This window comes from Bufo bufo, chromosome 3 (genome assembly GCF_905171765.1).
Source record: "Bufo bufo chromosome 3, aBufBuf1.1, whole genome shotgun sequence".
NCBI classification, from domain to species: domain Eukaryota; kingdom Metazoa; phylum Chordata; class Amphibia; order Anura; family Bufonidae; genus Bufo; species Bufo bufo.
This window is the reverse complement of record NC_053391.1, coordinates 301,865,351-301,891,077: the sequence shown is the minus strand read 5'-3', so window position 1 is coordinate 301,891,077 and position 25,727 is coordinate 301,865,351. Positions and strand designations below refer to the sequence as shown.

Below are 25,727 nucleotides of genomic sequence, written 5' to 3'. Positions count from 1 at the left end.
CAGTGGCCGTGCTTGCATACTATAGAAAAAAACGCCGGCCTCTCTGGTGGCAGGGTGCGTGAAGTGCAAACAGACATGCATGTGCAGCAGTTCCCGTCCCATGCATGCGCAGCAGTGGTCATAAGCCCTGGAAACAAGCAGTGTATAATTCGATGGAAAAATGAATCAAGCCAGCAAAGGATGCAATATGGACAATCAAATTAGTAAGTGCCTTGTAATAACTTTCTCTACATGATAAATTCATTTGATTAAGTGAGACAACCCCTTTAATGACCAGATACTAACGTCCTAACATAATTTTTGGACTAAATAATTTTTGCAACCTTTTTATAAATTTTTATTTTTTTTGAGAATTTGTTTACGTTTTGCTTGAAGAAAACTGCAAAAATGTTTTAAAAGTAATTTTTCCCAAACCATACTCATTATTTAAAATACACTGCTCAAAAAAATAAAGGGAACACAGTGTTGAGTTGGCAGTATCAGGAGGATACCACATAGTGGCAAGGTGACAGTGTGGAGTTGGCAGCATCAGGAGGATACCACAGAGTGGCAAGGTGACAGTGTTGAGTTGGCAGTATCAGGAGGATACCACATAGTGGCAAGGTGACAGTGTGGAGTTGGCAGTATCAGGAGGATACCACATAGTGGCAAGTTGACAGTGTGGAGTTGGCAGCATCAAGAGGATATCACAGAGTGGCAAGGTGACATAGTGTGGAGATGCGAAGAAAAAAAAGGAGTAAACTGCACGGGTATTTAGGGAAAGGTAGAGGGACGATGGAAGATGCAGCGCCAGGGGATAACTACAGAAATGGTGTTGGAGAATAAAATTATTATTGGAAAATAAAAAAAATTATAAATAAAATAAAACAGAGATGTGAATATATAATAAAATATTAGGCAGCTCCCCAAGCCAAAAAAGGAAGAAGTCAGTACCCTCTTGTAGACTGATGTATAAATGAAAATTCGTGGGTTGGCAGAGTATCTCAGAATTTCTGATAATACCCATAACTACATAAACCACATAAACTCCAATATTTTCTATTGAGTTTTTGGTAGATATCTCTATTGAGTAATAACAGAGTCTCACACTTACTTCACCGGGGAGGAGGGCATAGGATAAAACTCAAGACACCTATACCTTCAACTATACCTTTGCAAATTTCAAAGTTTCAGTTTCTCTACTTCTGTAATACATAGTAATACCCCCAAAAATTGTGATGACTTTACATTCCCCATATGTCTACTTCATGTTTGAATTGTTTTGGGAATGATATTTTATTTTTTGGGGATGTTATAAGGCTTAGAAGTTTAGAAGCAAATCTTGAAATTTTTCAGAAATTTACAAAAACTCAATTTTTAGGGACCAGTTCAGGTGTCAAGTCACTTTGCGAGGCTTACATTATAGAAACCACCCAAAAATGACCCCATCTAAGAAACTACACCCCTCAAGGTATTCAAAACTGATTTTGCATACGTTGTTAACCCTTTAGGTGTTGCACAAGAGTTATTGGCAAATGGGGAGGAAATTTGAGAATTTCATTTTTTTGTCTAATTTTTCATTTTAACCCATTTTTTCCACTAACAAACCAAGGGTTAACAGCCAAACAAGACTGTATCTTTATTGCCCTGACTCTGCCGTTCACAGAAACACCCAATATGTGGCCGTAAACTACTGCACGGCCACACAGCGGGGCGTAGAGGGAAAGGTGCGCCGTATGGTTTTTGGAAGGCTGATTTTTATGGACCGGTTTATTTACACCATGTCCCATTTGAAGCCCCCTGATGCACCCCTAGAGGAGAAACTCCCTAAAAGTGACCCCATCTAAGAAACTACACCCCTCAAGGTATTCAAAACTGATTTTACATACGTCGTTAACCCTTTAGGTGTTGCACAAGAGTTATTGGCAAATGGCGATGAAATTTGAGAATTTCATTTTTTTGCCTAATTTTCCATTTTAACCCATTTTTTCCACTAACAAAGCAAGGGTTAACAGCCAAACAAGACTGTATCTTTATTGCCCTGACTCTGCTGCTGTTTACAGAAACACCCCATATGTGGCCGTAAACTACTGTACGGGCACACAGCGGGGCGTAGAGTGAAAGGTGCGCCGTTTGGTTTTTGGAGGGCTGATTTTGCTGGACTGTTTTTTTGGCACCATGTCCCATTTGAAGCCCCCCTGATGCACCCCTAGATTATAAACTCCATAAAAGTGACCCCATCTAAGAAACTACACCCCTCAAGGTATTCAAAACTGATTTTACAAACTTTGTTAACCCTTTAGGTGTTGCACAAGATTTAATGGAAAATAGAGATACAATTTCAAAATTTCACTTTTTTGGCAGATTTTCCATTTTAATATTTTTTTTCCAGTTACAAAGCAAGGGTTACCAGCCAAACAAAACTCATTATTTATGGCCCTAATTCTGTAGTTTACAGAAACACCCCATATGTGGTCGTAAACCGCTGTACGGGCACACGGCAGGGCGCAGAAGGAAAGGAACACCATATGGTTTTTGGAAGGCAGGTTTTGCTGGACTGTTTTTTTTTTACACCATGTCCCATTTGAAGCCCCCCTGATGCACCCCTAGAGTAGAAACTCCAAAAAAGTGACCCCATTTTAGAAACTACGGGATAGGGTGGCAGTTTTGTTGGTACTAGTTTAGGGTACATATGATTTTTGGTTGCTCTATATTACACTTTTTGTGCGGCAAGGTAACAAGAAATAGCTTTTTTGGCACCGTTTTTTTTTTTGTTATTTACAACATTCATCTGACAGGTTAGATCATGTGGTAATTTTATAGAGCAGGTTGTCACGGACGCGGCGATACCTAATATGTATACAATTTTTTTTATTTATGTAAGTTTTACACAATGATTTCATTTTTAAAACCAAAAAAATGTTTTAGTGTCTCCATAGTCTAAGAGCCATAGTTTTTTCAGTTTTTGGGCGATTATCTTAAGTAGGGTCTCATTATTTGCAGGATGAGATGACGGTTTGATTGGCATCTATTTTGGGGTGCATATGACTTTTTGATTGCTTGCTATTACACTTTTTGTGACGTAAGATGACAAAAAATGGCTTTTTTTACACCGTTTTTATTTTTATTTTTTTACGGTGGTCATCTGAGGGGTTAGATCATGCGATATTTTTATAGAGCCGGGCGATACGGACGCGGCGATACCTAATATGTACACTTTTTATTTATTTATGTAAGTTTTACACAATGATTTCATTTTTGAAACAAAAAAAAATGATGTTTTAGTGTCTCCATAGTCTAAGAGCCATAGTTTTTTCAGTTTTTGGGCGATTATCTTGGGTAGGGTATGATTTTTGCGGGATGAGATGACGGTTTGATTGTTACAATTTTGGCGTACATGCGACTTTTTGGATCACTTTTATTACCTTTTTTGGGAAGTAAGGTGGGCAAAATTTCAATTTCATCATAGTTTTTTATTTTTTATTTTTATGGTGTTCACCGTTCGGGTAAAGTAACATGACCGTTTTATAGATCAGGTCGTTACGGACGCGGCGATACCAAACATGTGTAGGGAATTTTATTTTTTTATCAGTGATAAATGTGTTTTTTGATTTTTACTTTTTTTTCACTTTTATTCACTTTTTTTTGACCCAGACCCACTTGGTTCTTGAAGATCCAGTGGGTCTGATGTCTGTATAATACAGTACAGAACAATATATATTGTTCTGTACTGTATTTTACTTACACTGAACAGATCTATGCCTTTCAGCGCAGATCTGTTCAGCACCATGGACAGCAGGACGCCTGAGAGGCGTCCTGTTGCCATGGGAACCTTCCCCGTCTGCTCAGAACTTCGCAGACGGGGAAGGGTAAGGAGGGGATCTCTCGGGGGGCTGTCTGGGGGCTCTCTCCCTCTCCATCGGGGGGCTGCAAAGGCACAGCAGCCCCCCGATGGGAGAGGGAGGGAGCTCCCTGCGCTGTTAACCTTTTCCATACAGCGGTCCGTACGGACCGCTGTATGGAAAGGGTTAAACGGCTGACATCGCATCGCAGATGTCAGCCGTTTATACCAGGGTGCCAGCAATGTGCTGGCACCCTGGTATACCCACTGAACACCAATGAATTTTCAAGGGGAGGCGGGCGGGGGATCGCGATCCCGCCTGCCGCACCGCCCGCCTCCCGCACCGCCCGCAACCCTCCCCCTGCACCTCCCGCCACCATAAAAATCATTCGGGGGTGCAGGGGGGGGTGAATAAAACTTTTTTTAGGCATATAAAGTTTCTGATCCCCGCGGTCAGGGACCGCGGGGACCAGAAACTGCAGAAATCGCAGCAAACCGCAGGTCTGAATTGACCTGCGGTTTGCCGCGATCGCCGACATGGGGGGGTCACGGGACCCCCCCGCGCATTTAGCCTAGGTGCCTGCTCAATGATTTGAGCAGGCACCGGGTTCCGATCACTGCCGGCCGGGCGGCAGTGATCGGAACAACACATGACGTACCGGTACGTCATGTGTCCTTAAGTACCAGGACATCATGACGTACCGGTACGTCATGTGTCCTTAAGAGGTTAAGGGCTCATCATGCTGATTAAAATGATACTTTTCTTTTGTCTGTATGCTAAACAGCTGCAGAGATATCTGTGTTTCATTTATATGCAAAAGAGCACGGTGGAGCACCAGGGATCCAATCAGAGCCAGACCGCCATGCCATCCATTGCTATGTCCCCCACTCCCCCAGTGTCTCCATGCTATCCATTGCCATGTGATGTCCTTCTCTACCATCAGATCAGCCCCTCCATGCCATGTCCACCACTCCCCCAGTGCCATCAGCCCCTCCATGCCATATAGCACTCCCCCAGTGCCATCAGCCCCTGCTGCCCCTCCATGCCATCCATTGCCATATGCCATGTCCCCCACTCCCCCAGTGCCTTCAGAAAGTTCAGATCAGCCTCTGCATACCATGCCCCCCACTCCCCCAGTGCAACCAGCCCCTCCATGCAATCCATTGCCATGTCCCCCTCCCCCAGTGCCTCCATGCCATCCATTGCCAATTGCCATGTCCCCCACTCCCCCCAGTGCCATCAGATCAGCCCCTCCACGCCATGTACCCCTCACCCAGTGCCATCAGCCCCTCCATGCCATCCATTGCCATGTCCCCCACTCCCCCAGTGTCTCCATGCCATCCATTGCCAAGTCTCCCACTCCCCCAGTGCCATCAGATCAGCCCCTCCATGCAATGTCCCCACTTCCCCAGTGCCATCTGCCCCTCTATGCCATACATTGGCAATTGCCATGTCTCCCACTGCCCCAGTGCCATCAGATCAGCCCCTCCATGGCATGTCCCCCATTTCCCCAGTGCCATCAGAGCAGCCCCTCCATGACAAGTCCCCTACTCCCCAAGTGCCATCTGCCCCTCCATGCCATGTCCCCCTCCCACAGTGCCCCCATGCCATCCCACTCTCCCCAGTGCCTCCATTGCCATATCCCCCTGTGCCTCCATGCCATCCATTGCCATGTCCCCCACTCACCCCCAGTGCCATGAGATCGGCCCCTCCACGCCATCTGCCCCTCCATGCCATCCATTGCCATGTCCCCCTCCCACAGTGCCCCCATGCCACCCTCCCAGTGCCTCCATGCCATCCATTGCCATATCCCCACTCCCCCAGTGCCTCAATGCCATTCATTGCCAATTGCCATGTCTCCCACTCCCCCAGTGCCATCAGATCAGCCCCTCCATGTCATGTCCCCCAGCGCCATCAGCCCTTCTATGCCATCCATGTCCCGTCTCCCACTCCTCCAGCGCCATCAGCCCCTCCATGACAGCATCATCAGCCACTTTACCTCCTTAAGGACCGGGACATTTTTTTGCTAATCTGACCAGTGTCACTTTATGTGGTGATAACTTTAAAATGCTTTGACTTATCCAAGCCATTCTGAGATAGTTTTTTCGTCACATATTGCACTTCATGACACTGGTAAAATGGAGTAAAAAAAAATAATAATTTTTATTTATAAAAAAAAATACCAAATTTACCCAAAATGTGCAAAAATTTTCAATTTCTCTATTTCTATAGTACAAAGTAATACCTACAAAAAATTGTTATTACTTTACATTCCCCATATGTCTACTTCATGTTTGGATCATTTTGGGAATGACATTTTATTTTTTGGGGACATTACAAGGCATAAAAGTTTAGAAGCAAATCTTGAAATTTTTCAGAAATTAAAAAAAAAAACACTTTTTAAAAGGACTAGTTCAGGTCTGAAGTCACTTTGTGAAACTTACATAATAGAAACCACTAGAATTGAGCGAACACCTGGATGTTCGGGTTCAAGAAGTTCGGCCGAACTTCCCGAAAATGTTCGGGTTCGGGATCCGAACTCGACCCGAACTTCGCCCCGAACCCCATTGAAGTCAATGGGGACCCGAACATTTCGGCAGTAAAAAGGCTGTAAAATAGCCCAGGAAAGGGCTAGAGGGCTGCAAAAGGCAGCAAAATGTAGGTAAATCCCCTGCAAACAAATGTGGATAGGAAAATTAATTAAAAAAAATAAAATAAAAAATTAACCAACATCAATTAGAGAGAGGTCCCATAGCAGAAAATCAGGCTTCATGTCACCCACCACTGGAACAGGCCACTGTGAGATATTTAGGCCCAGCACCCAGACAGAGGAGAGAGGTCCCATAGCAGAGAATCAGGCTTCATGTCATCCACCACTGGAACAGGCCACTGTGAGATATTTAGGCCCGGCACCCAGACAGAGGAGAGAGGTCCCATAGCAGAGAATCAGGCTTCATGTCATAGCAGAGAATCAGGCTTCATGTCACCCACCACTGGAACAGGCCACTGTGAGATATTTAGGCCCCGGCACCCAGACAGAGGAGAGAGGTCCCATAGCAGAGAATCAGGCTTCATGTCACACACCATTGGAACAGGCCAGTTTACGATATTTAGGCCCCTGGCACCCAGATGGAGGAGAGGTTCATTCAACTTTGGGTTGCCCCGCAATATAATGGTAAAATTAAAAAAAGAGGATTGAATGAGGAAGTGCCCTGGAGTACAAGAATATATGGTTAAGGGGAGGTAGTTATAAATGTCTAATCTGCACAAGGGATGGACAGGTCCTGTGGGATCCATGCCTGGTTCATTTTTATGAACGTCAGCTTGTCCACATTGGCTGTGGACTGGCGGCTGCGTTTGTCTGTAATGACGCTCCCTGCTGTGCTGAATACACGTTCAGACAAAACGCTGGTCGCCGGGCAGGCCAGCACCTCCAAGGCATAAAAGGCTAGCTCTGGCCACGTGGACAATGAATGGGGCCGAACCATCAGTCAGTACGTGGAGGGGTGTGCACAGGTACTGTTCCACCATGTTAGTGAAATGTTGCCTCCTGCTAACACGTTCCGTATCAGGTGGTGGTGCAGTTAGCTGTGGCGTGGTGACAAAACTTTTCCACATCTCTGCCATGTTAACCCTGCCCTCAGAGGAGCTGGCCGTGACACAGCTGCGTTGGCGACCTCTTGCTCCTCCTCTGCCTTCACCTTGGGCTTCCACTTGTTCCCCTGTGACATTTCGGAATGCTCTCAGTAGCACGTCTACCAACGTGCGCTTGTACTCACGCATCTTCCTATCACGCTCCAGTGCAGGAAGTAAGGTGGGCACATTGTCTTTGTACCGGGGATCCAGCAGGGTGGCAACCCAGTAGTAGGCACACGTTAAAATGTGGGCAACTCTGCTGTCGTTGCGCAGGCACTGCAGCTCATGTGTGCCAGGCTGCCCAGAGGTAAGGACAAGCTGTCCTCTGTGGGAGGCGTATCGTCATCGTCCTCCGTTTCCCCCCAGCCACGCACCAGTGATGGGCCCGAGCTGCAGTGGGTGCCACCCCGCTGTGAACATGCTTCATCCTCCTCCTCCTCCAGTAGTGGGCCCTGGCTGGCCACATTTGTACCTGGCCTCTGCTGTTGCAAACAACCTCCCTCTGAGTCACTTCTAAGAGACTGGCCTGAAAGTGCTAAAAATGACCCCTCCTCTTCCTCCTGGGCCACCTCCTCTTCCATCAATGCCCTAAGTGTTTTCTCAAGGAGACATAGAAGTGGTATTATAACGCTGATAACGGCGTCATCGCCACTGGCCATGTTGGTGGAGTACTCGAAATAGCGCAACAGGGCACATGGTGGCCCAGTCATTGGTGGTGAAGTGGTGCTGTTCCACAGTGCGACTGACCCGTGCGTGCTGCAGCTGAAACTCCACTATGGCCTGCTGCTGCTCGCACAGTCTGTCCAGCATGTGCAAGGTGGAGTTCCACCTGGTGGGCACGTCGCATATGAGGCGGTGAGCGGGAAGGCCGAAGTTACGCTGTAGCGCAGACAGGCGAGCAGCGGCAGGATGTGAACACCGGAAGCGCGCACAGACGGACCGCACTTTATGCAGCAGCTCTGACATGTCGGGGTAATTGTGAATGAACTTCTGCACCACCAAATTCAGCACATGCACCAGGCAAGGGATGTGCGTCAAACCGGCTAGTCCCAGAGCTGCGACGAGATTTCGCCCATTATCGCACACCACCAGGCCGGGCTTGAGGCTCACCGGCAGCAACCACTCGTCGGTCTGTTGTTCAATACCCCGCCACAACTTCTGCGCGGTGTGGGGCCTGTCCCCCAAACATATAAATTTCAGAATGGCCTGCTTACGTTTAACCCTGGCTGTGCTGAAGTTGGTGGTGAAGGTGTGTGGCTGACTGGATGAGCAGGTGGAAGAAGAGGAGGTAGCCGAGTAGGAGGAGGAGGCTACAGGAGGCAAAGAATGTTGCCCTGCGATCCTTGGCGGCGGAAGGACATACACCAAAGAACTCTCCGCCTGGGGCCCAGCCGCCACTACATTTACCCAGTGTGCAGTTAGGGGAAATATAGCGTCCCTGGCCGTGCTTACTGGTCCACGTATCTGAGGTTAGGTGGACCTTGCCACAGATGGCGTTGCGCAGTGCACACTTGATTTTATCGGATACTTGGTTGTGCAGGGAAGGCACGGCTATCTTGGAGAAGTAGTGGCGGCTGGGAACAACATACTGTGGGACAGCAAGCGACATGAGCTGTTTGAAGCTGTCTGTGTCCACCAGCCTGAATGACAGCATTTCATAGGCCAGTAGTTTAGAAATGCTGGCATTCAGGGCCAGGGATTGAGGGTGGCTAGGTGGGAATTTACGCTTTCTCTCAAATGTTTGTGAGATGGAGAGCTGAACGCTGCCGTGTGACATGGTGGAGATGCTTAGTGACGGAGGTGGTGGTGTTGGTGGTACATCCTCTGTTTGCTGGGCGGCAGGTGCCAACGTTCCTCCAGGGGCGGAGGAAGAGGCCGAGGCAGCAGCAGAAGAGGTAGCAGGGGGAGACTGAGTAAGTTCCTTGTTTTTAAGGTGTTTACTCCACTGCAGTTCATGCTTTGCATGCAGATGCCTGGTCATGCAGGTTGTGCTAAGGTTCAGAACGTTAATGCCTCGTTTCAGGCTCTGATGGCACAGCGTGCAAACTAGGGATCGACCGATTATCGGTTTTACCGATATTATCGGCCGATATTGAGGATTTTGAACGTTATCGGTATCGGCATCTATTTTGCCGATATACCGATAACTTATTGGGAACACAGAACGCGCTGCTCTCAGCGCGTTCTGTGTTCCCTCCGCAGCACAGGGGAGAAGGAAGCAGTGTCTCCTCCCCCTGTGATGCTGCTGCCGCTGCCGCCAATGGCAGGAGAGGAGACAAGAGGAGGGGAGGGGCTGTGGCCGCTGCGCCACCAATGAAGATGAGTCTTTCATTCATTCATATACAGGAGGCGGGAGCTGGCTGCAGAATCACATAGCCGGCTCCCGACCTCTATGAACGGCAGCTGCGGTCCGCGGTAGTTAACCCCTTAGGTGCCGTGGATCGCAGCTACCGCTCATAGAGGTCGGGAGCCGGCTATGTGACTCTGCAGCCAGCTCCCGCCTCCTGTATGTGAAAGAGAGGTATCTTCATTAATCAGCCCCCTAGTATTAATCATTGGTGGCGCAGTGCGCCCCCCACCCCCGTCCCAATAGTAAAAACATTGGTGGCGCAGTGCGCCCCCCGTATTAATCATTGGTGGCAGTGGCCACAGGGTCCCCTCTCCCCTCCTCCTCCGATCGGAGCCCCAGCAGTGTAAGCCTGGGGCTCCGATCGGTTACCATGGCAGCCAGGACGCTATTGAAGCCCTGGCTGCCATAGTCAGTAACCTTGCTGCTGTGTGCACAAAGCACAGAGCAGCAGGGACAGTGTGAGCTCCTATTCACCCTGATAGAGCTCTATCAGGGTGAATAGGACAAGGGTTCTAGTCCCTATGGGGGCTAAAAGTTAGTAAAAAAAAAAAAAACACAAAAATATTAAAGTATAAATGAAAAAGATTTACAAAAAAAATTAAATAATAATATACACGTTAACAATAAACATTAATTTTCAGCAGATTTGTGTAGGAAAATTTTTTTTTTCCTCAAAAATAAAAATACCCAGAATATCGGTATAAATTATCGGCTATCGGCCTGAAAGTTGACAAATTATCGGTATCGGCCCTAAAAAATCAATATCGGTCGATCCCTAGTGCAAACCACTCGGGTCTTGTCGTCAGCACATTGTTTGAAGAACTGCCACGCCAGGGAACTCCTTGAAGCTGCCTTTGGGGTGCTCGGTCCCAGGTGGCGGTGGCCAGTAGCAGGCGAACTCTCTTGGCGGCGGGTGTTCTGCTTTTGCCCACTGCTCCCTCTTTTGCTACGCTGTTGGCTCGGTCTCACCACTGCCTCTTCCTCTGAACTCTGAAAGTCAGTGGCACGACCTTCATTCCATGTGGGGTCTATGACCTCATCGTCCCCTGCATCGTCTTCCACCCAGTCTTCCTCCCTGACCTCCTGTTCAGTCTGCACACTGCAGAAAGACGCAGCAGTTGGCACCTGTGTTTCGTCATCATCATAGACGTGCTGAGGTGGTATTCCCATGTCCTCATCATCAGGAAAGATAAGTGGTTGTGCGTCAGTGCATTCTATGTCTTCCACCCCTGGGGAAGGGCTAGGTGGATGCCCTTGGGAAACCCTGCCAGCAGAGTCTTCAAACAGCATAAGAGACTGCTGCATAACTTGAGGCTCAGACAGTTTCCCTTATATGCATGGGGGTGATGTGACAGACTGATGGGCTTGGTTTTCAGGCGCCATCTGTGCGCTTTCTGCAGAAGACTGGGTGGGAGATAATGTGAACGTGCTGGATCCACTGTCGGCCACCCAATTGACTAATGCCTGTACCTGCTCAGGCCTTACCATCCTTAGAACGGCATTGGGCCCCACCAAATATCGCTGTAAATTCTGGTGGCTACTGGGACCTGAGGTAGTTGGTTCACTAGAATGTGTGGCTGTGGCAGAACGGCCACGTCCTCTCCCAGCACCAGAGAGTCCACTAACACCACCACGACCATGTCCGCGTCCCTTACTAGATGTTTTCCTCATTGTTACCGTTCACCGCAATAATAAAAAAATTATTTGGCCCAATGTATTGAATTCAAATGCAGGCCTTTTTTTTTTTTTACAGGCACCTAACACTATCTGGCTATCTATTTATGTACCGTATTACACTAATACAGGCACAGCAGTAACCACAGATTTAGGGGAATATAAATTGTTTTACGGACAGAATTACACTTGGAGATGCACGATAGCGTGTGAAGTTATTGAGGATGACCCTATAAGCACTTGAATGTAATATACCCTTTTACGGACAGAAATACACTATGAGATGCACAATAGTGCGTGCATATTTAAAGGCTTATGCTTTCAGCAATTGTAATTTAACACTGTGTAATATACCCTTTTACGGAAAAAAAATACACTTTGAGATGCACGCTGAGTGTAATATACCCTTTTACGGAAAGATTTACACTTGGCCTGCAACAGCAGAAACCACTGATTTAGGGTATTGCTATTTTGACAATTGAATTTCACCCCAGAAAAAAATATATCCTTTGCCAGACAGCAGACTGTATTACACTTGCTAGCCACAGCTGGAACACCAGATTTAGGGGGATTGCTATTTTTGCAAGTGAATTTCACCCCTCAATAAAATATAGAAAATTCTATCCTGAGTTTCTAGGGGTGACAATAAGCACAGCCAAGCCCCTGATGTAGGATATAGCAAAAAAAAAAAAAAAAAGACTACTATTGATGGTTAAATGGACTTGGTGGCAGCTTGTGCTGGCGCACCACAAGACACAAAATGGCCACCGATCACCCCCGAAAAAAGTGACAGAAAAACGCTCTGGGCAGCCTAAAAACAGTGATCAATTAACTAGCAGAAGTTGAATGATTCACAGCTGTAGAGCGATCACTTCATTAAGTGTTTTTGCTGAGTTAATCCCTGCCTAATCTGGCCCTAACAGCAGCTGCATCCTCTCCCCACACTATTCAGAGCAGAGTGACATGCGGCGCTACGTGACTCCAGCTTAAATAGAGGCTGGGTCACATGCTGCACTGGCCAATCACAGCCATGCCAATAGTAGGCATGGCTGTGATGGCCTCTTGGGGCAAGTAGTATGACGCTTGTTGATTGGCTGCTTTGCAGGCTTTCAAAATGCGCCATAGAAATCGCGAACAATGAACCCGAATTTTTACGTAAATGTTCGGGTTCGGGTCCATGTCACGAACACCCCAAAATTCGGTACGAACCCGAACTGTACAGTTCGGGTTCGCTCATCCCTAGAAACCACCCAAAAATGACCCCATTCTAGAAACTACACCCCTCAAGGTATTCAAAACGGATTTTACAAACGTCGTTAACCTTTAAGTGTTCCACAAGAGTTAATGGAAAATGCAGATGAAATTTCAGAATTTCTATTTTTTGGCAAATTTTCCATTTTAATCCATTTTTTCCAGTAACAAAGCAAGCGTAAACAGCCAACCAAAACTCAATATTTATTGCCCTGATTCTGTAGTTTGCAGAAACACCCTATATGTGGCCATAAACTACTGTACGGGCACACAGTAGGGCGTAGAGGGAAAGATGTGCCGTGTGGTTTTTGGAAGGCAGATTTTGCTGGACTGGTTTATTTACACCTTGTCCCATTTAAAGCCCCCCTGATGCACCCCTAGAGTAGAAACTCCATAAAAGTGACCCCATTTTGGAAACTACGGGATAAGGTGGCAGTTTTGTTGGGACTATTTTTAGGGTACATATGATTTTTGGTTGCTTTATATTACATTTTTGTGAGGCAAGGTTACCAAAAATAGAAATTCTGAAATTTCATCTCCATTTGCCATAAACTGCTTAGGAACACCTAAAGGGTTAATAAAGTTTGTAAAATAAGTTTTCAATACCTTGAGGCGTGTAGTTTCTTAGATGGGGTCACTATTATGGAGTTTTTACTCTAGGGGTGCATCAGGGGTTCCTCAAATGGTACATGGTGCCCAAAAAAAGGCTTTCAAAATCTGCCTTCCAGAAACCATACGGCATTCCTTTCCTTCTGCGCCCTGCCGTGTGCCCGTACAGCAGTTTACGACCACATATGGGGTGTTTCTGTAAACTGCAGAATCAGTGTAAAAAATAATAAGTTTTGTTTGGCTGTTAAAACTTGCTTTGTTACTGGAAAAAACTGTTTAAAATGGAAAATTTGCCCAAAAATTGCTGTTTTGGCACAGTTTTTTTTTTTTTTTGACTGTGTTCATCTGAGGGGTTAGATCATAGGGTATTTTTATAGAGCAGATTATTACGGACGCGGCGATACCTAATATGTCTACCTTTTTTATATTTATTTAGGTTTTACACTATATTATCCTTTTATAAACAAAAAAATAAACATTTTAGTATCTCCATAGTCTAAGAGTCAGTTTTTTTTAATTAGACGATTATCTTAGGTAGGGGCTAATTTTTTTATGGGATGAGAGGATGGTTTTATTGGCACTATTTTGGGGGGCATATGACTTTTTGATCGCTTGCTATTACACTTTTTGTGATGTAAGGTGACAAAAAAAAAGACCTTTTTTTGCACCGTTTCTATTTTATTTTTTTGACCGTGTTCATCTGAGGGGTTAGGTCATGGGGTATTTTTATAGAACAGATTCTTACGGACGCCGCGATACCTAATGTCTACTTTTTTTATTTATTTTAGTTTTACAAAATATTTTTGAAAAAAAAATACATTTGTTTTAGTGTCTCAAGTCTGAGAACCATCGTTTTTTTCCCCGATTGTCAGTGGCTAAATGGAATTAAAATTGGGGAAGGGGAATATAAATGTTGTACTCCATGGAAGTGTGGTACTCCCTGAAGCAACAAATAATGCAGAGGCCCGGATGATCGGGGAACGTGTCACACTGAGTGGTGGTGTCCTTCCGTATCCCCCTCCTGTGAAACACACTCTGCACTTTTTTTGGGACCATCCCTTCTTTCCAGTATGAGGGACCACACATGGAAAGTGTTGGCCAGGGACGATCCGGGTGCCTCCAGTTCCCAAAGTACTCCGACCTGCTCTTTCCCGGTCAGAAAAGATCAGGGCCTTGAGGACTGCCTCATAGAACTGCAGGAATTTCCCTGTGTTGCCAGCGCTCCGGGACAGCTCGAAAGAGTTGTACAAGGCAACCTGTACAAAGTAGACCGCAACTTTTTTGTACCATGCCCGGGTTTTGCGCATGGCATTATATGGCTTAAGGACTTGATCAGAGAGATCAACTCCTCCCATATACAGATTGTAGTCGACGATACAATCGGGCTTGAGGACCGTTGCCGCGGTACCTCGCACAGGGACAGGAGTGATGCAGTTACCGTGAATTGTGGACAGTACAAGGACATCCCTCTTGTCCTTATATCTGACCAGCAAGAGGTTTCCACTGGTAAGGGAACGGGTCTCACCCCTGGGGATAGGTACCTGGAGGGGGTGGGTAGGGAGGCCGCGTTGATTTTTCCCCGCACGGCCCCACAAGCGGACGTGGATCTGGCGGCGAGGGACTGGAACAAGGGGATACTAGTATAAAAGTTATCCACATACAGGTGGTAACCTTTATCTAGCAGTGGGTGCATAAGGTCCCACACAAGTTTCCCGCTAACACCCAGAGTGGGGGGACATTCTGGGGGTTGAATACGGGAATATCGCCCCTCGTACACACGAAACTTGTAAGTGTACCCTGAGGTACTTTCACAAAGTTTGTACAGCTTCACGCCATACCTCGCTCGCTTAGAGGGAACATACTGGCGGAAAAGGAGTCTCCCCTTGAAAGCAATGAGAGACTCATCAACCGCGACCTCCCTTCCAGGGACATAGGCCTCCAAAAATGTGGCCCCAAAGTGATCGATGACTGGCCTGTCAGGCGGTCATAGGCAGGATCACCTTGGGGGGGGACATGCTGCATTAGCTGCATAATGCAGGCATTTCCAGAAGGCCTCAAACCGGGTACGTGTCATGGCCGTACTGTAAAGTGGGGTCTGGTAGAGGACGTCCCCACTCCAGTAATGCCTGACACTAGGTTTTTTGACTAGCCCCATGTGCAGCACGAGGCCTTAAAACGTCTCATCTCGGCTGCACTGACCAGAGTCCAGCCACCGGCCCTAGCCAAAAAGGCTAGCAATGAACTGTTGGGCGTACAGGTTTGTTTGCTCCACCATTAGATTCACAAAGTGGTCACTGAAAAAAATACTAAAATAGTCATATTCAGTGAAGCCCACTGAGGGAATCTGGATTCCTGCTTGGCCAACAAAATCAGGAATCACAGGCTCAAAATGCTCTGGGGTACACCAGACAAGTTCACCGGTAGGGGGCTCAGGTGGACTTATCGGGTGGGCCGGAAAACTAGTACGAGCCCTAGAGCTGCTTGTACTAGTGTGGGCCACAGGGTCCCTAGCATGGGGGTCCCCTTGCTCCGCCGCCTTGGGGGCTCATCATCATCACTAGATGATGCGGAGAACGCGGATGACAAAAGGAAAGTGGGGTCATCCTCACTGGGGCTCTTGGAGTCGGAGGCAAACTTTAGTCAGTGTGCGTGTGTGGGGGGGGGACGGGTGTTCACAGACTTTTCCCTACACCTAACAGAAGAAAAAAAACATAAAAATAACAAAAAATAATAATTTCAAATCCCAAAAAGTGTAAAAAAAATAAATAAATAAAAAGATTCAAACGCGCTGATCAGCGGTACGAAGCTAATCAGCGGTGGGGTGGGTGATGCGCTAACAGTGGCCGGACGCTTAGAGTGTCGGCCACAGTCAGCGCATGCAAAATAAAAAAATAAAAAAATTCTGCCCCAAAAAAATGTGTGTGTGAGGGCGGGGGGGGGGGGGCAAGCTGCAGCACCCCTGGGGGGTCCAGGGTCACACAGCTGAGTGCTGTGGACTCCAGACACCCGATCTGGTGCTACAACCCAGTTCCATACAGCTACCACTGAGGAAGGAGACAGGTGTCTCCGAAACGTGTCTGGTAAAATAGGACCCCCAAACAGATGACATTGATATAAAGCTTTGATCCAGAGGAAACGTACGAATATTTCATCTCCCCTATCCAAAATTCCTGTTTACGGCTATTAGAACTATTCGTGTTCAGTATCAAATTAGCCGACACCTGGGCACTAACTACGTAGTATCCGGAACAGGAGCGAGACGGTAAAGAGCAGGAGTCTACATGACTACATACACGTGGGACACCACGATCATATACTCCGCCATCTGCCCCACTCAGTATACGTCCGTAATGCAAGGATAAGTACCGCACATGATTACATCTATATTTCTGGATCGCCACTCTCACTATTCATAAAGAGATTACATCCAATCGTGAGTAATACAGCAATATATCTATATATACGAACATTGATGCAAAGGTTTGGATCAAAGTGACATTGTTCCTAACTTGTTGATACTGTTGCAAATCTGCGGATACTTTAAAAAAGACAATAATGAAATCTGTATACTAGACTAATTACAGAATTACAGTCTAAAGGACACGTTACGTCTGTTTTGGGTTACTAAAATTGGTACCTTGCTACTGCCACCTATATAAAGTGTGGAGGGGAACATCGTAGCCCTATACAGTTCATTACATCAACGATAACCTCTATTGTGACAATAGAGAAAAAACAGACTTTTCATCTACACTGCGTGCAGAATTATTAGGCAAATGAGTATTTTGACCACATCAAATCCTCTTTATGCATGTTGTCTTACTCCAAGCTGTATAGGCTCGAAAGCCTACTACCAATTAAGCATATTAGGTGATGTGCATCTCTGTAATCAGAAGGGGTGTGGTCTAATGACATCAACACCCTATATTAGGTGTGCATAATTATTAGGCAACTTCCTTTCCTTTGGCAAAATGGGTCAAAAGAAGGACTTGACAGGCTCAGAAAAGTCAAAAATAGTGAGATATCTTGCAGAGGTATGCAGTACTCTTAAAATTGCAAAGCTTCTGAAGCGTGATCATCGAACAATCAAGCGTTTCATTCAAAATAGTCAACAGGGTCGCAAGAAGCGTGTGGAAAAACCAAGGCGCAAAATAACTGCCCATGAACTGAGAAAAGTCAAGCGTGCAGCTGCCAAGATGCCACTTGCCACCAGTTTGGCCATATTTCAGAGCTGCAACATCACTGGAGTGCCCAAAAGCACAAGGTGTGCAATACTCAGAGACATGGCCAAGGTAAGAAAGGCTGAAAGACGACCACCACTGAACAAGACACACAAGCTGAAACGTCAAGACTGGGCCAAGAAATATCTCAAGACTGATTTTTCTAAGGTTTTATGGACTGATGAAATGAGAGTGAGTCTTGATGGGCCAGATGGATGGGCCCGTGGCTGGATTGGTAAAGGGCAGAGAGCTCCAGTCCGACTCAGACGCCAGCAAGGTGGAGGTGGAGTACTGGTTTGGGCTGGTATCATCAAAGATGAGCTTGTGGGGCCTTTTCGGGTTGAGGATGGAGTCAAGCTCAACTCCCAGTCCTACTGCCAGTTTCTGGAAGACACCTTCTTCAAGCAGTGGTACAGGAAGAAGTCTGCATCCTTCAAGAAAAACATGATTTTCATGCAGGACAATGCTCCATCACACGCGTCCAAGTACTCCACAGCGTGGCTGGCAAGAAAGGGTATAAAAGAAGAAAATCTAATGACATGGCCTCCTTGTTCACCTGATCTGAACCCCATTGAGAACCTGTGGTCCATCATCAAATGTGAGATTTACAAGGAGGGAAAACAGTACACCTCTCTGAACAGTGTCTGGGACGCAATGTTGATGGTGAACAGATCAAAACACTGACAGAATCCATGGATGGCAGGCTTTTGAGTGTCCTTGCAAAGAAAGGTGGCTATATTGGTCACTGATTTGTTTTTGTTTTGTTTTTGAGTGTCAGAAATGTATATTTGTGAATGTTGAGATGTTATCTTGGTTTCACTGGTAAAAATAAATAATTGAAATGGGTATATATTTGTTTTTTGTTAAGTTGCCTAATAATTATGCACAGTAATAGTCACCTGCACACACAGATATCCCCCTAAAATAGCTAAAACTAAAAACAAACTAAAAACTACTTCCAAAAATATTCAGCTTTGATATTAATGAATTTTTTGGGTTCATTGAGAACATGGTTGTTGTTCAATAATAAAAATTAATCCTCAAAAATACAACTTGCCTAATAATTCTGCACTCCCTGTATACTTACATTAATGAAATAGATGTTTGTATGCATCGATATAATTTATATTTTTTTGACTGTTACAATATGTTGGTGTGAGAGAAGAGCGAGCAATTGACTTGTTCCATCAAGCGAACACGCTATCCGTTCACCGCTCATATACCAATATATACCATATGGGTCCAATATACGTGTCTGAACAGACATATGGTATAGTTCATTGAATGGACCTCCCTGGGTATTGACCCAAGGTGCCTCATTGATTTGAGCAGGCACCTTGTTCCGATCACCCCCCGCCGCGCGGCGGTGATTGGAAATACACAGAGCGTATAGGTACGCCCTGTGTCCGTAACAGGTTAAATCACGGGTGCCTCGGTCAAATCACCAACAACTCTCAGCGCGCTGACGATGAGTGAACGCAAGGCCCTGGTCAGTGCAGCGCTGTGCCGACGGGAAGCCACGGAGCAGTGAGTGAGAGGCTTCAATTCACTCATGCTCCGTGGTCACGTGATTTCAATGAATCCTCGATTACATCGAGTAGTCGTTAAAGCCCTAGTTCCGTACAGTATTAGAATGTATTGGATCCTATGACCCGAAGTTATGACTTTGCTAAGGGTACTTTCACACTAGCGTTTTTCTTTTCCGGCGCTGAGTTCCGTCCTAGGGGCTCAAATCCGGAAAATAACTGATCAGTTTTATCCCCATGCATTCTGAATGGAGAGTCAGTCCTTCAGGATGCATCAGGATGTCTTCAATTCAGTCTTTTTGACTGATCAGGCTTTTCAGAAAAACGTAGCATGCAGTATTTTTACCTCCGGCCAAAAAGCCTGAACACTTTGACTGAACACCTGATCAGGCCTTTTTCCCATTGACTTGCATTAACGCCGGATCTGGCGCTGTGTGTTCAGTCAAAACGGATCCGGCTTTTGCATGTTAAACCCGAAAAATGTGAAAAAAAAGTTAAAGTCCATAAATGGCGGATCCGTTTTTTCCAATGCATTTTTTCATTGTGATCAAAATCCTGATCAGGATTCAAATGTAATCCGTTTTCACACGTTTTTCCGGATCCGGCGGGCAGTTCCGGTGTCGGAATTGAACGCCGGATTAAAACAACGCTAGTGTGAAAGTAGCCTCAGTCTCGCGAGACTTCGCATAATAACTTCATAAATTAATTTCTACTGTAAAAAAACATTTCCCGAACTCGGGTTCGGTTCCAAGGTACCACTTGGAACAGAACCAGAGTTTGGGACATCGTTTTTTACAGTAGAAATTAATTAAGACTTGGAGAAGTAATAACTTCGGCTCATAGGAGCCAATACAATCTAACACTGTACGGAGCGCTCGCTCCCTACAGTATTCAAACAAAGTATTATGCGAATCGATTTCGGATGTTTCATACAAGTTCGATTCCTCATTAGGTAAAAAAAATTTGTAAAACCCCTTTTAATAGTGCCATTAGAAAGTACATTGTCCCGCCAAAAACAAGCCCTTAAAACAAGCCCAATTCGAACGAAAATTCGGGGAGGCAGGAAGCCAAAAAACGGAAACTCCTCTGGGGCTATAATTGATTGCTTCTTTTCTAGGAAATCCTGGTTTAATAAAAGGCCATGTTCCGGTTTTTGCATTTGAAAAAATAAATCATTATTATACCTTTTCAGAAACACTCCAGTTAGCCCATCAGTGTTTACACCCCAAATAAGCTAGGGGTAACACTGCACCAAATGTTGCATTGCAAAATTGCATCTAATAATTGTCAATGAGGTCACAATGAAATCGTGATAGTCGCATAAAAATCCAACCCTGCAGGTCTTAAGCCACATGCAATTTTTCCATCATTGACCACAATGTAAGTCACATGAGACTGTGATAACCTAAAACATATCCCATCTATATGAATGCGCCCTTTTGTTAAAATGTTTAAATGCATGCTAAACGCATAAAACCCATATATGGAAGTTAGGAAAACACACAATAAAAAGGCTTAAAAATGAAAATAGAATGTAACCTCTTGAGGAATACTGTCATCCGAGTCTGAACTGTCATCAAATGTACCATTGTGCAAGTTCATCTGTAGTAATTGGTCAATAGTGGCGTCCACTGCACCATTGTTAGCCCTCAATACACACTCAATGATATCATATTCCATGTTAGGAAACATTGTCTTGAAATCCTCCATAGCCTGGTTAAACTCCAATCTGCGCACAGGACGGCTGTTGTTAAGTTCCTGAGTAGAAGAGCTTCCTCTTGAGCTCCCATTGCTGTTGCTCCTCCGGAACAGACTTGTCATTTTTGCTAAGTGTTTTTGGAAAATGGTTATACTTTACAGATGTTCAAATGAAGAAGGAAAATTGTGAGCATGGCACATTGTTTCCTGTCAAGAGGTTATAGTAGCCTCCTTGCTATCAAGGCATGGATATATCCTATTCATAAGCAATCCTTCTTGAACTTTGTACAGGCACTTCTGCTTATGAGCAGTCCGAAAACTTTTATCTGTAGAGAAAAAATATCTATGATGAAAACAGAATATTATCCAATAGTTTCACTTAAAAAAAAAAAAATTAAACCAAGAATACTTTCACACTAGCGTCTTTACTGGATCCGTTAGAGTTCAGCAAAAACGCTTTCGTTGCTGATAATACAACCATCTGCATCCGGTTGTATTATATTTAACATTGCCAAGACGGGTCCGTCATGAACTACATTGAAAGTCAATGGAGGACGGATCAGTTTTCTATTGTGTCAGAGAAAACGGATCCGTCCTCATTGGCTTGCATTGGGAGTCATGCCGGATCCGTCTTGCTACGCATCCCAGGACGGAAAGCAAACTATAACATGTTGCGGTTTTCTCTCCGGTATGGGAACGCAACTAAACGGAACGGAATGCGTTTCGGAGCATTCCATTCTGTTCAATTCCGTTTTGTCCCCATTGACAATGAATAGGGATAAAACTAAAGCGCTAGTGTGAAAATACCCTGAGAAGATCATGCATTTTATGGTATAAACAGCTTTTCCAGCAGACTTCAATTAACAATGTTACACTGGTCTCTTTCCTACCTGAAATTTAAGAAAATTATATTTCAACAGATGTGTAAATGGACCAATAAAACAGAGAAATAAAAATGCACAAATTGAGATCTGTGGCTCAGCTGCATGCATCTATAAGCAGATTGCCACAATGTGGTAACTGTGCAGCTCTCCGCCTCACCCACCATCACTTTATGTCAACTGTTGAAACTATACAGGTCCCATTACAAACACTTATCCACTACCCACAGGATAGGGGATATGTGTCTGATAGGGGTCCGACTGCTGGGACCTCCACTGATCATGAGTACATATGCCCTGTATTCTCTCATTTGAATGGAAGGGCGGTGACGCATGTGTGCTTACTCACCATTTAACTTTATAGGACCGCTGGAGATAGTCAAGCGTTTGTACTCGGCTATCTTCGGCAGTCCCACAGAATCGAATGGAGTGGCAGCGAGCATGCATGACCACCACTATATTCAAACCGAGGAACTCAGGGCCCCAGTTCTCATTATCAGCGGGGCCTTAGTGGTTATACCCAAAAATCATACACTTAGCCCCTATCCTGTGGGAAGAAAGAAAAAAATTCTGGTCTAATTATTAAGACGCATCAGTCTACAATCCACAACCAAATGTTGGTCACCAGGTATACTTATATGAGGCAAGGAAATAAAAGGTGAAAGGGGTTGTATTTTTATGCATTGAACAGTAAAATGATGCTCATATTTGGTTTGGACTTTATGTTCCTCACATATACTGTACAGGCCAAATCTTCTGATTTATGCAACTCTATGCCATAGATATAGACAAATATACACTTGTCCATGATAAATGTATTACAATTCATATCACACAGAGGAAAACATATCTACGTGAAATGTATATATTTTTTTTAATTTTAATTGTGTTTGCGGCAGGGCTGTGGAGTTAGAGTCGAGGAGTCGGAGGCAATTTTGGGTACCTGGAGACGGAGTCGGCAAAAAATGAACTGACTCCGACTCCTACTAGATTTAAATTGGAATAAAAAAAATATTTAAAAAAAGCAAGTTTAAATGTTCCAATTCACAAAAAGTTATAATTAATTACTGTATTTTTCACCCTATAAGACGCACCTGCCCATAAGACGCACCTAGGTTTTTGAGGAGGAAAATAAGAAAAAAAAAAATTGGAACCAAAAGGTGTGCTTTTGGCAGGTTTTGAACTAATGGTGGTCTGTGGATGGCACTGTTATGGGGGGCATCTGTGGGTAGCACTGTTATGGGGGCATCTGTGGGTGGCACTGTTATGGGGGCATCTGTGGGTGGCACTGTTATGGGGGCATCTGTGGATGACACATATATAGCATCTTATCTTATGTGTCATCCACAGAGCCCCCCCATAACAGTGTCCCTGTGTAGTGAATGGGGCCCGGTGCCTGCTTCATTCATAAAGTGGGTGGAGCAGGCGCGTGACGTAGTGAGCTACGCTACGAGCGCCCATCCGGCCTCCTGACTGCCAAGAAGTTAGTAGTAAGTAGTACAGTACAGCGCTAGATTTAAGATGATTGGAATACTTTAACAATACCCACAAGTTAGATATGATTACCGTATACTACAGTGAGCGGGGCCCGGTGTAGTAGAATACAGTGACTGCACCGGGCCCCGCTGCCTTTACAGAAACAGATGCCCCCAGCCCCTCCTCCCTCTCAGCCTATTCACCGGACAGTCGCAACATTCGCCCCCATAAGACGCACTGCTATTTTCCCCCCACTTTTGCAAAAAATACGGTACTTCTCTACTGTAAGAATAAAGGCCAATGCATGCAGTGCGTCATGTTACCGCAAAACGAACATGTTAAGTGACCATGAAGAAGCATGCTTTTCATATGCTTCACTCTATGGCACGCAACGCACAGTTAAGGAGCGGCAATACTTATACTTTCCATTGTATTGTGTTCCGCTGTTACAGGGAACGCAAAGCCCATGGTTAACCTAGCCTCTCACTGATAACTGATTAAGTAAATATGTTTTTTGCAGGACTAGAGAGACACTTGTATAACTGAAGGGAATGGATAGTCAATAGCTCAAGACTGAAGCTGTAAACCATTTGAAAAACTGCTGTCATTCAGCTAAGGCTATAAAAACTTGTAAACTCAGATTGTTAGCTTAAACTTTAAACATGACTATGGGATTCTACTAGGGAAATCATGTTTTACAATAAATACCACTGAGGAAGGGGCCACTAAGAGCCCCGAAACGCGTCTGGTACTGGACCCCCCGACTGGACCTAAGGACCACCAACCTTTGCAGCTTCGCCCCTTCTTGGAGAAAATAAATTGAAGGTGGAACGCATATCTGCAGAGCTGTGGAATACAAAGATACTACTGGCGCCAGTAAGTGTGGAACTTTGATTGTTCAATTGAAAAACAGCTTGTTGAAAACTCTCTGTGAAACCTACTAGGAGTTATCAAAGACTATTCCATTGTGAAGTTGTGGCTCACACGTACAAGCGGAGATCATACCCTGACTATTACGCGGGACGCCGCGGATTGCTGATCTGAGCCGCCTAAGTACATTTATTATGTGAGTAGACTATAATACAACTGACACATTATCCATTTGGAAATTAACGCTGTTACTTTGAACTGTGCGAATATTTGAATTCAGGACTATTCGTCTCTGTAAAAGATCTCAGGATATCGGATCGACTATTTCATCCGTCCTTTTTGTATATGGCACACTTCTGATATTGGACTGAACATTCGGATAGTTTTGGACTGTTTTCGTCCTCCATATATGCGGACTATTGGTCATATGCGAATTACTGATCATATCTGACTCATATATATCAAATAGGTCCTTTTACCATTGTGTTACAGTGATTATATTTATATTTTAGATACTATTATTGATGTGTATGAATGTGTGTTAGAATATGTGTTTTTAATTATATTATAATAATTGATTTTAATTAATAAAGCACCACGGCTACTAGATATAGTGAGTGCCCAGCCCTTTTCTTTTGTATAATTTTTTGCTTGTTAGATTGGGTGAATCTGCGGGCTGTGAGCACCCATCCGTTTTTTTCCATACAGTAGTGCGACCCATTATCTGTGAATTAAACTTTAAACATGACTATGGGATTCTACTAGGGAAATCATGTTTTACAATAAATGCCCCTTCCTGGATCCTCCCACTGCCCTATCTTCAGCAGAAGATCAGCACACAAAGGAGAAGGCAGCAGCTTCCTAGCCAGTAGTTCTGTGGTAATGACATGTATGTTGCCTTTCTTTCCTTCAAGGAATGTATAAAATACATTCACATATTAAATACAGAGGAATCGGAAGTACCAAAAACTGAGGAGTCGGAGTCGGACCATTTATCTACCGACTCCACAGCCCTGGTTTGTGGTATTCTTCCATACACATTCCTAACATTCTATTATTCTTTGCCGTTATTCTTCTTAGGGCACATTCACATTAGTGCCATTATTTCTGTTCTTCTCCTCCGTTGTAGGAGCAGAAGAATGAAAATAACGTATGTGCTGGATTTAGCACATAACTGACAGGAACACAGCCAAACAGATCCTATTTACTATAATGGGATCCATTCGGGAGAAGATTTTTTAGCAGAAAAAAAAAAAAAGAAAAGTGCTATTTTTGACGAACTCTGTGATGGAGGCCCTGAACAGAGCCCCCAACACAGATGTGAACATGCACTTACAACGCTCTTAGTCTTTGGTCCACCACACGTTCATTTGCCACAGACAACAGATGGGCTCAGTTAAACATAAATAAATGCCTGTCTACTTCCAACAGTGTATTCTACGTAGCCATGCTGTGTCTGACAAATGTTGGCAAAGACTGTCATCATGTTTGGCAAAGAAAGTCCTGAAATACTTTTTTGAACAAGATAATTTCTGACTACCACAATTTGAAATTAATAATTGTACAGTCAGAAAAAAAAAAACACGTTTCTAAAAAGTACCAAATTAAAAAACATTTGGCCTTGGGGAGGTTTAAAATGAGTTAAATACAACCACAGATGAATTATACCACACAACAGATTAATTATTTATTCAACAATAATGAATCTAAAATGG

The 25,727-nt window shown here is 44.8% G+C and overlaps 1 protein-coding gene across 1 annotated transcript in view; it reads right to left on the bottom strand.

The window, feature by feature from the left end:
* CUEDC1 (CUE domain containing 1) overlaps nucleotides 1–25,727 on the bottom strand; it is a 247,841-nt gene that overhangs the window by 114,534 nt on the left and 107,580 nt on the right. Inside the window, exon 3 of the mRNA XM_040424225.1 lies at nucleotides 20,627–21,111. Coding sequence (XP_040280159.1) covers nucleotides 20,627–20,908 — 282 coding nt within the window. The 5' untranslated portion in view covers nucleotides 20,909–21,111. The remainder of the gene's footprint in view (nucleotides 1–20,626; nucleotides 21,112–25,727) is intronic.